Source organism: Glandiceps talaboti, chromosome 15, assembly GCF_964340395.1.
Source record: "Glandiceps talaboti chromosome 15, keGlaTala1.1, whole genome shotgun sequence".
Taxonomy (NCBI): Eukaryota; Metazoa; Hemichordata; class Enteropneusta; family Spengelidae; genus Glandiceps; species Glandiceps talaboti.
In genome coordinates this window covers 15,689,651-15,706,039 of record NC_135563.1, presented here as the reverse complement: position 1 = coordinate 15,706,039, position 16,389 = coordinate 15,689,651, and the positions used below count along the sequence as shown (strand labels likewise).

The window sequence follows — 16,389 nt, the reverse complement described above, 5'->3', positions numbered from 1 at the left end:
GCCACTTTCACTGTCACTGAAAAGAGAAATTGACTGTGTTGCCTGGACATATATAGTTTCTGATGTCAGATTTAGGAAAGTATACATAATAGTTTATGCAAAACAAAGAATTTTCACTGGAATTGCATTTTATTAGAAAATAAACATCTCGTCAGTAAAACAGTATTTTGGTTTTTGAAACAGGAGGAAATCTAGTAAATTTGCATAGCAGAATTTACATATGTTGTATTTTCATTTTAGAGGGAAACCTTTTACAAGGCCGTTGGAGTTCAGGTACATTTGTTTTAACATAGTGAAAATGATTTTAAAGTGAATATTTAGTATCTGAAAGTAGGGCATAACATAAACTTAGTGATTTTTTATGTTCTCTAGAGTTTGCTCTTAGAGAGAGAAAGTGGGTGAAAAGTAGTGTGTGCATTGTTGGAATGATGAGAGTGAAAAAAAAGAGAGAGAAAACATGGAAATGCAAATGATTGTCCTAGAATTGAAGTATGGGTGTGTGTGTCTGTGTTTGTATTGTACAGAGTACTTCTTGAACCATGAATATTTATAGATTGACTAACACATTTACCAAGCCTTGAAAGTAATTCACTGAATTTGTTTACCAACTCTAAGATGTAGGTTACACTTTGTTGAGGTTATGGGCTGTTCTATCTTTGTGTAATGTGTAGTCTGTTTCCATGGAAATGGTAGGGTAGATTAGGCGATGTAGCAGTCAGGACAAATATTCTCTATGTGCAGATTTTCAGGTGAATGAAGTTTCATCTCCTGTATTTTAAAACTTCAAAAGTCTTTCTAGTGATGGAATAGGGAAGAAGTTTGCTGTTGATGGTCAAATATTAAGTTATTAAAAGTTTTATGGTGAAAGGTTTGCTGTGTGGAATATTCAGTCAATGGTCAAACATTAAATTAAAGTTGTTCTTGTGATTGAACAAGGTAGAAGTTTGGTATATGAATCACCAGGCTGTGGATGTGATAATGTTGTTCTTCTAAATCTCACCCATCGTCAATATGGTCTGTGCAGGCTGTTACAGCTGTTAACAGCTAGCTATGTATGAAAGTATGTGTTGTTTTAGTTTACATGCCCACTTTTAATACAGAGAGGGCAGTGATACCATGCATTCAATGAGTAAATTGTGAAGGCCTTTTCATGGTAAAGTGAAGGTATGTTATTTCCAGGTAGTAGAGAATTCAGTTCAAGCGTATTTCCCTACATGGACTTTGTAGAGGTGGGTGGATTAGATTAATACCAGGTAGCATGAGGGGGAGGGAATAGTGGGATTTTGTGGATGTAATCTGTACTATTTTGGATGTAAGAAGCCTTTTATGTAGGTGAAGGGTTGTTGATATGTGTTAAAACTCTTTACCATTGATATGTAGATTGCCACATGTTACATTCCAGTCTGAGTCCTCAGTGGTGGCCCTGTGTTCTTTGTGTGTACACCTTTAGAATTTCTGCAACAAAAATATAAACATCCCTGGTTGCAGGGCAATGCTCTTTGGAGGAGACAGTTGACAAGGTAACGGAAGTAGTCTTAACCTTTGAGGTCTTAGTTCTTGTTGAAATGGCGTGAGCTGCATCGCTAAACATCTCATGACCGGCTTTTCCAACATGACCTTGTGTAAAAAGGGTGCGTAAACCAGAAAAACAGATTGCGAGTTTTTTTGATGACTGCTTTCATCGTAGGACAAATAGATGATTTACAATGTAAGCTCTATATTGGTGGATTTTTAGTAGTGTTGTGGTTTTTCCATTGTTTATTGACATTTGAATAGTCGTAAGTCAACATTTTTTAAAAGGAAAGACAAACCGTAGTTTCCCAGCGTAGACGTTCCAAGAAAATCCAAATTATCGATGTTCTCCCTTTATTATAGTTTGTTGTGATTGATGCATTTTTTTGTGCATTGCTGATTCTCAGGAAAGTTTCAACAAAAACCACAAAGGACTTTAACAGCTGACAATTTTCTTCTGAGAATTTCTGGTCCATCTTTATTTTTCGGAAATTCTCAGAAATTGTGTAAAAAAAATCATAAAGTTTCAATCATCATACTTTGTAACTTTATTCAAATTTAGAGTAAAAAAAAAATGTGAGAAATTGACTGTTGTAAATGATCGAATCACTGACATCTCACAATTCGTTTTAAAATGAATGACACACAAACCGTTTACTTTCTGTTTACACTTTCTGCTTCGTTGACTTTTATTTGAACCAAATACCATAAACCACAAAATATTTGCATCTCTTTTATTTGGTGAAAGTATTGAGTGCCTGTATAAACTTTCATTGGGGTGTACTGACTTACACATATGTTTGCATGATCCTACCACAGTGTTTTATTGTGTACAATAGCACATAGCTGGGATTACCAATGTTGTGAAAAAATCTCACACCTGACCTGTTTGTCAGATGAAAGCAGTATTTTAATTCATGATATCCAGTTGTTGGTGTAGCATTAATATTGTTCTCGAATATAGTCTAATCTTCCAATAAAAAAATTCAAACGTTGGTCACTTCCATGCTGTTAATATTTCAGCACCACCAAAGTTTGACTTTTAGATGTTATAGTGAACAGATTTACATATGAGTGCAGATGCAATGATTGACAGCAATCAGCTCCGCCTCATTCTCAGCCATAACTTGCATTGAAGTGTTGGCTTTTCATAGCAATTTGTACCAAACTTTAATTATGATTGTACCTATTTACAGGCATGGTGGCTTAGTAAAGGATAAAGTTCTGCCAAGTGTGCCACTTCCATAAGTACTCTGCAAGATACATTGGCTGTTCTAATTGGTAGCCACCTCCCCTCTGTGGTTGTTTACTTCTCAAGCCTGGAGAGGATGATGCCTAGAAGTACCATGTATTTAGTGAGTATATAGGTCAAAATGAAATTCAATGAGAAAAGTGTTAATGTTATTCTTCACTTCTCACATCTCTGTTGATTTCTATGATGTAGAATAAAAAAACAAACGAGATATTAATTTGAAATTATGCTATTTCTCTCAGATTTTGCAAAATTTTCCCTCCCATATCAGGTTGTTTTCATGACAAAATGTAAAACAAAAATAAGGTAATGGGGAACCTTGGGCATGGATTCTCTGTTCTCCAGGAAAAACATGCCTTGAAATTTAAAATAGGTTAGGAAAACTCAAACTTTAATATAGGGAAACTCAAACTTGTTGTGAATTACTGGCAGACCCACGTTTTATGTCACATTAGTAAATGGCTGTCTGTTCATCACTTTGTCACACCAGGAAGTGCCCTTTTTCATGTCTTATTAAAAATAGACAGAGGGCAGGAAATGCATCATACCAACACCTTTATGGCATCACTATATATTCACACGTGATTGATAAAAAACATATCATATTATGATTTCTTAATGTCATGACAGTACTTGATAAAACCTAAAGCCTTTCAAAATACTCATTCTCAGTGGTTCGAAAGTGATGGGGAAAATGTTACTTTTTCTCAACATCAGTTCCATTATTAGCCAGTTGTCATAGCAACAATATTGTAAATTACTGTCTTTTTTGTTTATATAAATTGTCTTTACAGATCGAATCCTTGTACAATCACGTTCTGTACATCCCTGTGGAAATTAAAGTCTAATGACAACTAGATCATCCTTGTTATGCCAAAATGTATATTCCCTTGAAACTAAAAGAGTGCCACATTACTGAAAGCCTAATATTTTGTGTAGAGCAGTATAGGTAGAGAAAATCCTCTTGAGTTTCCGTGTAATTTACCAAGGTTCCCTACTAGGGCTTCTGTTAACAGTTGTAAACATGTATATAGCAAAATTTACCCAAGTTTCCCAAGTATTTACTGACGTTCCCCACGAGTGTGTCTGTTAAAGCTGCACTAGCTGCAACTGGAATGATTTTTGAAACTGTTTTGTATCATACACCCTTAACAGTATTGAAACACTTGTGAGTAAACATATGTGTGTAGCTGCACTCTATAGTATGGAAAAATAAATCCAATCAAAGTGATTTTTGGGTCCACACCCTAAAGTCAGCATCCCAACACTCTCAATATCAAGTTGTTACTATTACACTTTTAATCACAGATCAAAGGTGAAATGTACCTCAGACTAATTAACATGATAAATGTCTTAATTATTGGTGTTTGAACAATTTACAGTAAATTTATATTGTTAGTTGTCTGATCAAACAATAACACTCCAGTTACGGCCAGTGCACCTTTAAAATAAAATATTTGAGTTCCCCAACAAAAGCTATGGTACTGATAGAGATGTAAATCAATCAGATATTGTCCTCTGTAACCCATCCTGAATCTCACCTGAAACAATACATGTTAGTTATTGAATGCATTCATTTTCTATTGTAATGGTTTAAAAGTTGCAAACAATTATTACAACCACATAGAGTAAAGTCACTATAGAATGTTATTTGAAACTGTTTTGTATAAATGTAAAGACTTACTCATTATATTGTTCACCCTGAACAGACTTGCAGCACCTGTGGGTGAACGTTTTTATGTGGCTGATATATGTACACATATGATATGGTACTTGTAAACAATAAATCCAATCAAAGTGTTTTTGGGTCCGCACCCAGAAATCAGCAACTCAATGTGAAGGTGATTATGATTTCAACCTGTTACTACTTCTGGATACAATCCACCTCTAATTAATATGTACAATGTCTAATTATTGGTATTTTAATGATTTCAGTGACTGTATTGTTGGTTTTCTGATTGCAAAAATATTACTACGGTTACAGCTAGTATAGGTTTAAGTTCAAGTAATTACAGATCAACTAACTGAATGTACATATGTATGTGTGTGTGTGTGCATGCGTGTGTGTGCATATGTGCATATGTGTGTGCGTGTGCCCGTGTGTGAGTTCATGTGTGTGCATTTGTGTGTATATGTGTGTGTGTGTGTATATGTGTGTGTGTGTGTGTGTGTGTGTGTGTGTGTGTGTGTGTGTGTGTGTGTATATACGTATGTGTGTATGGATGGATGGATGGATGGATATATGCATTGGATCTACTATAATGTAAAGTTATATAGTAACAATAAATTGCCAGGTGATTTATGATTCAACTTCTGTTATATATTATTTTTCCTAACAGGTGAAACCAGACCTTAATATACAGACATGCAAGTCATTGTGCATGTACAGTGACGTCATCGGATGATGTCATCAAGTTATTTACATAGCTGTGACAGGTGATTAAATCCCACAATGCACTTTGACTCTATTTGATCTCACCTTGACAGCAATAGTTTTCCTCATCTATATAATCAGGGTTTAAGCTGTGTCAAACCCAAACTGACACAAACTGTCCTGTTTTATTAGATTGATATATGAAAAATTAGCATATTGCTAATTGTGGCATATTTAGTTAAAGGAATATGCTGGCCAAATTGAGAACTGTTTTATCTATAATTTTTTTAAAACGCACAGTATTTTCTTCATGTTGATTTACATGCTGAAATGAATATACAATCTATTAGTATAACACTGATAGATTTTTATGCATTTTCAAAAATTATGACATAAAATTATATATTCAATTAACTTTGCTCTTTTGCTGCAACTTGCATGGTTACTAACAATGATTTCATTTGAAACAAAAACAAAAACAACACAGATTAAAATATTCAAAGCAAGTCAATGCAGTATGAGTTTGTCAGTGTTATGCTTTCAAACATACTTCTTCATTTCACACACACATATGAATATTAATACCAATTTCTCTGCACTGATTAGTCTCCATAATCACTCAATCTGATGGTGACTAAATATTTTGTGACTGATGCTAAAACAATAGTGCACCAAAGAATGTATATATACTCATATATGTACATTGACTGATATACGTTCTCTATCCTTTAATTAGGGCATGAATCATTCCATCAGTGGCCTACAACAGTTGTAAACTGAGATAGACATATGATCTGACAATGTATAATGAAAGATAGACATATGTACCTGTCAATAAACATTCAAACAAACAGACAAATCAAACAATATGAAACATATATAGCATACGTGTATTATATGTAATTATCCATACATCCAAACATATACATGCATGCATGTGCATGCACATATGCACCCATGCATGCACACACACGCACACATGCACATACATGCATACATACATACATACATACATACATACATACATACATACGTACGTACGTACGTATGTATATACATATATATATAGATACAGACACAGACAGACAGACAGTCACACACACATATATATATACACATACATACATACATACATAGACCAGTCATAACTTTAAAGCACAAACTGAGCATACGTATACCAACTGACAGAAAAACATACCAGTATTAACAAACAGCTACTCTAGCTTGTAGATGGACATATAGTCCAACAGACAGGAAATTTTATTAATTCAAATTATCTTGTCGATGCTGAGAAATCAACGCTTGTTATGTTAAACAGACAGACAAACAAACAATACACACAAGTATGTCAATAGTAAACAATACTATCACTGATAGTTTATTTAATATTTTGGGGGGGGGGGGGGGTTAATGAAAGGTACAGTATAATTACCTCCCCCTTCCCAAAAAACCAGAATATCATCAATTGCAGGCTATATTTCATCACACGTATAGTTATAAAGCTAACCAGCGTTGACAACAGCCTATAATATAAACATGTGATATATGTGGTCTTTATACCTAGATTACATGAGAATGTCAAATGTACACCAACTAAACCATTCAATATAAGTACATAGCAGTGTCTGACTGTGTACCCAGATTACCAGTTATGTTGAGAATTCAAATAGGTAGGCTACATTATAATAACAGTATTACAAATTACACCTCAGTGTCGATAAAGCACGGTGTCAGCAGTAAATTTGTGGGCAGTTAAATTTATCAATCTCAGTAGATCATATTTATTTTGTTCATTCTGTGCGATATTTTATGTTTCACTTGTCAGTAGCTAGGTCAGTGTAACATTTTATGAATGATGTAAAACTAGTTTTTTTTTCCGCTTCACTGGTTTGTAACCGAAAAACTTGTTTATTCAAAGTTTCTGTTTCACATCTCCATTAGCATTGTGTTTTGTGACACCAGTACACTTGTGGTTAAATCAGGGAGAACTTCTCATAGCTGTGGTTAATCCCAGCAATAACACAACCAGCGTTGTGCAGTCCAGAAATAGTCACTTGGCGACACATTGCAATTAAAAGATCACAATCAAGTAAAAAAAAAACTCTCTGAATGAAATCATCTGAAATATATTCAACCTCCGGTAATAAATGATTTATGAAAACAGATTTATTTACTGTTGCATTATAGATCTCTTTTTATATTATTTCATTCGGTGATTTACGACCTGGTGTTGTCTTACTCCGATGAAATTCCTTTCTTATGTACTACATTGACTGTGTAATAGAATATGGAATCAAAAACGAAATTTTTGAGAACTTCAACGATATTTTGTTTTATTGTTTCTGAATATTTTTACCATAAGTCATAAATTTATGATTTACGTTAGGACTGTTTTATGAGCTACAATGGATTACATACCAGGGTTTCTATGAGTCTATGTTGAACTACTCTATTACTGTGTCTAAAAATAACTAAAGGCTGTCAAAAATTAATTCAGATGCTGGTACCATGGCAAATTATTGGCTTTGTGACTCGGACGACATATTCCACAATTAATCGGGGTGACATTGTTCATGTTAAAGCTGTAGTCACCTGTAACTGGAATATTTTTGGGACACTGTAAATTGTTACATGTAATGACTTACCCTTGATTTTGTACATTCTAACCCTAAAAGATATACTCCTCTGTGTAGCTTTATATGGTATACGTTAACACTAACATTATGAAATATAATATTAGGTCCATACCTTATATTATTTTCACTATATCTCAGTTGTATTCTCATTTTGTTGACTAGGTAACGCTAGTTAGTATTTCAAGTTGTGGGTATGTATATGCATGTGTGAGTAGCAACTGAAAGTAGATTATAAGAAATGTGGTGTCATTCAGCTTATAGTTAGGCTTCCCTTTACATGAAGTGGTGTCTAGTACAGCTGAGGATCTAGGTGAATGGGGATTTGGAATGTGATGGGGGAAATAATGAATTCCAAACCCCCGTTGACATGGATTCCAGGCTATGTCTGATAGTGTAGCAATCGATATATCATATCTTTCGGTTGAATTAGAAAGGCTTCATGTCTGAACCATCAACAATCTGTTTAAATTTTGATAAAAAATAAAAGAATATCCTGTCTTCTCAGTACTCTCGGAAGACGGCAAAGTGTGATATTTACACTAGTTAGAGTTTGACATTAAAAAGAATATCTTGTTTTCTCTTTACAACGAAGACGCTGAAGTACAATTGCAGATAAAGTTTGACATTATAGAGATATCATGTCTTCCCTTTACACCCAAATACAATTACGTTAGATAAGGATTGCTAGCAATCTGTTGCTATGTTACTTAGCAACTCTTTGTTATTTTCTCAAATCATAACTCTGAAGACGTTCTTTTTAATTCTCATAGGGTCTCATCATGGATGCTAAATCAAGAACCTAGCACGTCAGCTTGTTTCATCACTTCATCGACAAATAATACTGGCCACATGCATGTGTGAAGATGACATCACAGCTATTATATTTCAGTTGCCTAGTAAGTTTTAATAGTTTAGTTTATTTTCAAAAGAATAGGGCCACCACCTATCATTCAATGAAAAGAGGATAAATATTACAGTAACTTTTGGAACACAATGACAAATAAAATAGAAATTACAAAGAAAATAGCATCTTCTCTCTGAGTAAGAACGTTTTAAATACAAAAATAGACAAACGAAAAATGTAAGTTGATTACCGGTCGAAAGTAAGGTTATAGATTTTTCACGTGTTGGGTACTGTATGAAATAATTTGGTATTAGTTCCTTTCTAAGAACTTAGTAAGTCAGGTACTTAGTAAATCAATGTATAACTGTATAAATGATTTTTATCTCAACAACTTACCACCAAAATTTATGTTATTAATTTTGTCTGATACAATTTTCTGAAAGCAACACAGTGTTCCCTGTATAAGGCAGCTAAAACTGCCTTATACACTTTTGCAGTTTTCTACTGTGATAATAAAGTTATGTATTTTGTGCTACTAATTGCCAGTGAAAATTATGGCTAAATGAAATATAAAGACACAGGATCTGAAAAATAATTTGGTTTTCTCTGACTCAGTTATCTTTACTACTAACTATCTTCTTTCCTTGGTTACAGGTAAGTATAAATGTATACCTCATTTTTTCCAGAACTACCCTTAACAACTATGTTGGTCATTCATCACACATTCTTAATTTCTAAATGTATGCAATCGTAAAAAAATCTTAGAAGGAACACTGATTTGCAACTCTTTTTTGTGCTGGTAATTGCTCACAACGATTTTTCTTTTTAAGAAGGCAAATACAAACACACACACATCTATAGAGTTCCATTCAGGTTTTGGGACTACCTGACATGGCTATGTTGCACGCACTATATCATGTCACTGTGGAACTGTCAAGGCTCTCCCAGTCAGACTACAGGCTATCCCGGAGTCACCCAGCAAATATAGCACCTACATGAGTAATCGTCCCTGACTTCTTGAGTCACCCCAGATTCACACTCGTCTTGTGAGTGAGACACAGCTGAGTGATACAAAGCCTACCCATCGAGTCCATAGAAAACTCACTCTGGGTTTGGGTCGGTCACAGAAAAAGAACCCATGACCTGAATGCTAACCACTATGCTACACGGAGCCAGTATACTCTTGAGATCTTAGTTTGACTTTTTAGCCCCCCCCCCCCCCCCCCCCCCCCCCCGGTGATATTACAATGGGCTCTGTCCATCTGTCTGCATGCATGTGTACATGCATAATACATCATTTCTTTGACATGAAACATCTATATCTAATGAAACCTATATTATATGGCACATATGTGTATCACTTTTTTGTGTGACATACAAAAATTTGATTGAATGGTGGCCATTTATTATTTCATCCATTAACTGAATTATCACAGAATAAAAGTATTTGAGTCTATGTCTTCTATGAAGACTTGTTTTATATAACCACAGGTTTATTGTACCACAGGGGTTTTATTATCAATAGTACTGCCTCAATGTCAAGATTTAATATCAGGTAATTTTTATGATATTTGATATAAGGTAGTATATTAATATGGAATTATGGTGATTATGAAGTGAGGAGATATTATAAAGACAGTTTATATTTCATGTATCACTGTACTAGGGATGATCGCACAATGTCATACAAGCTCAATAAATGAACTTTATATAATAGTTCGTTTAGCGTGGGAGGGGGTCTGGTGGCAATGTAATTGCAGAACTTCTTTTTTGCACTAAACAAATTTTGAAAACTCTCATGTCTGTAACAGGTTCTGTATTTACTACCGAGATGTTGATAAGTTGATAAAATTTACTTCTAATGTGAGATACATTGTTGGGTTTCTGTTAATATTTTAATGTGTTTATGATCATGTTTTTACATAGCATTGATCGATCGTAGTAGCACGACTGCCAGAATTTTCATCATGGTTTACTTCATATATAAACGTGTCAATGTCACACTTTAGAATGTTCGTTTAGGAGGGGGGGGGGGTTGAGCTAAACGAACAAAGTTCCTCTATTGAGCTTGTGTGATCATCCCTCATCTTATGTGTGACATTAATCAATTTTGATCAAACGTTGACAACTTTTTTGTTATATAGAAGATATAACAATTTTACTTAATTGGAAAAATGACAATTTCTACTCACTGTGCAGTCAAACAATTTCTTGAAGAGAATATTTTCGCTGACATCTCATCAGCTTCATCAGGGGATTTGCTTCAAGAAATGTTTTGACTCTGTGAGTAGAAATTTTCATTAGTAACTATGAACCCAGAGTCCATGAATAAATGTTCATTCTCGCATTGATTTTTTATTGTTAAAATAAGGAAAAGTGATGACAACCATGCACCTAGTCTTTGTCATATGCCACACTATCAGATAACATGTCACAACTGAAAGAGAAGCCTGAATATAGAGCTGAATAAGAAATATATATATTACATTCTGCCATGAATCTAATCTAGTCTTATATGCATCACCTCCACTGTATAGCCAAATGGATTTCTCTAGCACAGAAGTCTGTTTTTAACACCAACAGCGATAGTTTATGCTATTGGAGCATTGGTATAACGTGATGATGTTATCATGTCCGGACTTTCACACATTCAAACTGGAGGTTGAGTTTGTAGTAAACTGAACAAAGTAACCAATTACAACCACCTGTCAGTGTGTGATGGATTACTACTAACATGTACTGTTCATCCCTTCCCTAGCAGGAGATTTCAATAGAATTTTTCTGTTTGACTATACGTTAGAAAGAGATCATAGAGAATGAGAACACATATAGTAACTAGACTAGCATGACTCGTGCTGACAATTGATATCCACATGTCCACTTGATAACATAAAAGGTAAACGAGGCTATTAAAGTTAGCAAAAAAATGTGTAATTCTGATTATAAACCAACCCTGCCTAGCTTAAATTTTCCTGTACTAACAGTGATAAGTGAAAGTATAATTTCAACAACAAAATATTCTGTGCTCAAGAAAGACTTATTGTGTGTGTGTGTGTGTGTGTGTGTGTGCGCACATGTGCGTGTGCACGTGTGTGTGTGTATTTCTGTGTGTGTATGTGTGTGTGTGTGCACGTGCGTGCGTACGTGTGCGCGCGCGTGTGTGTGTGTGTGTCAATCATTAGGGTTTGAACCAATTAAAACGTGGGCCTTTTGTAGATGTATGCTTATCAATGTCATGTTTTTGAGTGTAAGCATCTGACAGCTGAAAATAAAACCCCTAGACAGGCAATTAGTTCATTAAAGGCAGGATGTAATTATTTTTTAGCCTTGGATTTAAAAAATTTGCTAGCGCTGAGGAGTTCCTCTAGATCCTTGAGTGGAAGTGTGAACATCTATTGCTTGAGTGGAAGTATGAACATCTATTGTCTCTCAAGGTAAAAAGCAAGTTTTCTGGTCAACTATATGGGACTTGGTTTGCTAGCCCAGCGACTTGACTATCTGGCTTAACATAATACTGGCTTGACAGATGTCCTGTGAATAGAACTGCATGTAATGTCACTGAAGCCACTTAGCCAAGTCTGTGAGCCAAGTCTTACAACATTGTATACGCTGTCTTTCAGGGCAAAAGCAAGTCTTGTAATCATCTGGTCTCCTATATGGGACAAGGTTTACAGGTCTGAAGACTTGCCTATCTAGCTCAAAATGCTGGCTTGACAGAATGCTGTTCTGGCAAACGATGTACATTGCCAAGTCAGCCTGTCTCTTGATGAAGTTTTACACAATAAGATAAACATTGCATACGATATCTCAAGGAAAAGCAAATTTTATAATTTCTACTATACAGACTAATTTTACAAGATTAATTCAAAACTCAGACAATGAAATAAAATTTGGTGAAGTTGTTTGTTTTCTTCAAAATAGAAAAACTGAAAGGGATAAACTTAAGACATAAACCATAGACCCCTGAATGAACATTCACTCCATGGTGTATAGCTAAACAAAAGAAAATGTGAATTGATTATAAGTCTTTCAAGAGTAGCTAAGATCAGTACAGAGATCTTTGTTTATATTGTTTAAGGTCATGACCTTTCCGGGTGTTATTTTATCAACATTTCTGATTTTTCATACATTTACTGTACACCATAAAGGGAGCGTATATGATTATACTTTTTCGTAAATTACAAAAAGGATGTTTAAGATCGACAGTGAAAACTAGCACAGGTGATTAAATGCAGATCATTATTTTGATCTACCAGAGAAATACTGTGTTGCAGTAGGTTGTTTATATGTTGTAATGTCTGTGTGGGTTATTCGTTTAAGATACCCTCTAGGTTTATGTGGGGGTGGTTTTTCTTGACATTGTACATAATTAATGAAGGAGTTAGTCTAATACATGTACTTAGAACACAGTCATGGATCTAATCTCAAAGTCAAAATAAGTCTTGGTTTAAACACTGTATACCAAACTGAAATCATACATGTAGTTGCGATGAGCCAACACATGTGACAATGTCTCAAGTATCTAGATTGTGGGAAACCTTAGATGACACATACTAAACTGAAATAATGATTGGGATGAATTATAAGAACTGCCTACCCACCTACACAGACTGGTACCTACACATTGTCATAAATTGACTAAGAGAAGATACCTTACTGTAACTGAAATGACCATATGCCATGCCCCCCCCCCCCACACACACAGACATACCCAGACATGCATGCACGGACACACACACACACACACACACACACACACACACACACACACACACACACACACACACACACACACACACACACACGCATGCATGCATGCATGCATGCATGCACACATGCACACACAAACACACACATACATACATACATACATACATACATACATACATACATACATACATACATACACACATACATACATACATACATACATACATACATACATACATACATACACACACATATTATTACCCACACTGAATAGTGTCCTCAATAAATTAAATAATAAATTAAGTAGCATTTTCATGCTGATCACAATAGAAAAATAATACAATCACTGATCATGTGAAATATCAACTGTTGTACTATATTGTGACCATACTAGTTTGCAGCCTGATTAATAACATGGTCATTTTCTTGTTGCCAGGTATCAGCAAACAAGATCTCAGTGAGTCACACCATAGTGTTGGATTTCTTTTGCACCCCACAGATAGAAACATACTACAATTATCTAATTAGTAACTATCGATACAAAGTCAAATGAAGGCAGAGAAAGTCACATTTGATGCTAAACTTTGTCAGTAACCATTAAACATATAACAGTCTAAGTATTGTGAAAGACAACTGCTTTATGATGACTCACCATTATACATGACGCTAAAATGTGAAGTAACATTTTGTGCTATGGCAGAGATGAAAATCATGACTCGCTCCTCCAATGACTTATATAGCCTAGGTACCTACTTTATAACATACATAACTACCTGACCTGGCATCAGCTGATGTGATGATTTACAATGTCAGCTAAATGTATATGATTGTATCAAACAAATATTAGACACAAAAGTGGCTACAATAAAACGTTAGTCAAACTACATGACTGTGGAAATAGCTAGTAAAGGATAGAATTACTTGTCGTGTCTGACAGATAATCCACAGCAGCTTACCAAGACTCTTTCTTCAGAATCTCAACCAGAGATAATTACTGTCTTTTGAGTTTGTTGTTGACTTAAGCAGCAGCTGAATAAACCCCTAACACTGGGGGCAATACTAAAAGTAATCTACTGTTGCTGAGGCAACCATCTGACCTTTGACTTCATCTTCATGATCATTCATTCAACAGGTGGTTGCAAACAGAAGAACATCTGCTAGCCACTTTAATTCAGTTTTAAGTTTACTGAGATAATTCACACTTTTTTGTTTACTTAGTGATAGAATAAGAAAACAATTACCTAGATTAACTAAATCAATTATGGCATTTCTTACAAAGAAGTCATAATTTATTATATAGATATATCTCCTCCTGAACCTAATTCAGCTGTTCTGTGCAACATAACTGAACAGTATTGTATTGATATTACCAGTAATGTAATGAAAAAAATAATTTGATAAAGGGATAAAGTATTATTTAGATGGTTATGTATAGCAAACTGTGTTATTTATTAACAGAAATCTCACATTAACAGCAATCTGCTACACATGATTATTTTGTAATTACATAAATTATAGTACCTCAAAAAGTAGACAATTAACTGCTGCTTAGTTGGTGTGAATTGTACATGACAAGATTCCAGATTTAGAACAGTTGTAATATCAAATTACCATGTAGATGAGATCATTTTTTTTTGGGGGGGGGGAGGGCTGGGTTGTTAAAAACTTGAAGGGATTTCCATAAGATGTTAATTTGAAGTGACCTCATTGTGGTAGGTTTTATGTTGTTGTGTACATAACAATGTTAAATACCTGCATGTCATAAATATATCTGGTTATTGTTGAGCATACTTTTATCTCCAATAGACATTTTAATAACACAATCTAAGGTGTACTTGACTTACATGGGATGTTACTTTAGGTGGTTAATCAATAATCAGCCAGGACACCTATCTTACTGAATATACCACTATATATTTTTTTTAGTTTGTGTTAGCATTACAAGTAGCATGGGGGGGGGGGGCAGTATCAGTGGCCAGCTCTGGTAGGAGTGTGCAGCCACTACTGCCAACACCAGACCCCATTTTAGACCTATTTTAACCAGAAACCAACATCCCGTTTTAGTCCGTTATAGGTTTTTAGAAGATCAAATTTTAAACCAGTTTTCACTCTTGCATTTTTTCCTTCATGAGGCAACATTTTTGGGGCAACTAATGACAGTTATGACGACAGACTTCGTTAGACCAAGCAAAATCGGAAATAACATAGCGTGGATTCCATGTTAGATTCTTCAGCTCAAAAAAATCATTAGTCCAAAGGGCTAGAAAATGCACTCCAAAGGGTGGCAGATATATATATAGTCAAGTACAGGGAGTAGCCCCAAACTTGAACAAAGAAACTGTCAAAATCTCAACACTAAGCATCCTTATTGATGTTTTCCTCAACACATGGTATCTCAGTAAGGTAACAAAAGTGTTGACAATGAACCTGTCAAAATCTCATAGTGTGTTTTTCCTCACACACTTGACATTTGCAAACTGTGGAAACTGACAAGACACTTCAAAGAGTAAAATACATCACTATAAACACTCTTGTTAAAATATCAGTTCAAAAGTAAACGACATTATATTCTGGTTGTTTTAGATCTGTTGATCAAACATACATGAGGAAGGTACAAATATTGCTATTAGAGTTACTAATTATTTCTCTGTTTCTCAGTGCATATAACACATCCATGCTCATTGTAACGCTTTTAAATTTTGAGTCGGTTGGTTAAAATTGAACAAGTAAAAAAAATAATTGGGTACCTCAGTACATGTTGGTGATGCTTTCAGTTCATATACTTTTAACAGTCAGAATGACTTAGAAATGACAATCACAGTCAGAAGGAAACTTTGAACTATTTTATTTTACACGTATTAAAGGTCTTGTATGTCAGCAGTGAACAATGATTTCCTCCTTTATACACGTTTATGGGTTCATCACCTTACAATCAATGACATGGTGATTTTTTATCTAATCGTGAATATAGGGCGTCGTTTTTTTATTATTATTTCATAGGATTTAAGAAATGTAGGGTTGGTTGGGTCATGGGTCAAACATAAAAATAACAAGGGCTACC

The 16,389-nt window shown here is 34.7% G+C and overlaps 1 protein-coding gene across 1 annotated transcript in view; it reads left to right on the top strand.

Moving 5' to 3' along the window:
* The first annotated feature begins 2,704 nt into the window (after positions 1-2,704).
* Positions 2,705-16,389, top strand: part of LOC144446456 (shootin-1-like) — a 104,618-nt gene continuing 90,933 nt past the window's right edge. The window contains exons 1-3 of the mRNA XM_078136221.1: positions 2,705-2,867; positions 5,104-5,200; positions 8,545-8,670. Of these exons, the coding sequence (XP_077992347.1) occupies positions 8,628-8,670 (43 nt within the window). The 5' untranslated portion in view covers positions 2,705-2,867; positions 5,104-5,200; positions 8,545-8,627. The remainder of the gene's footprint in view (positions 2,868-5,103; positions 5,201-8,544; positions 8,671-16,389) is intronic.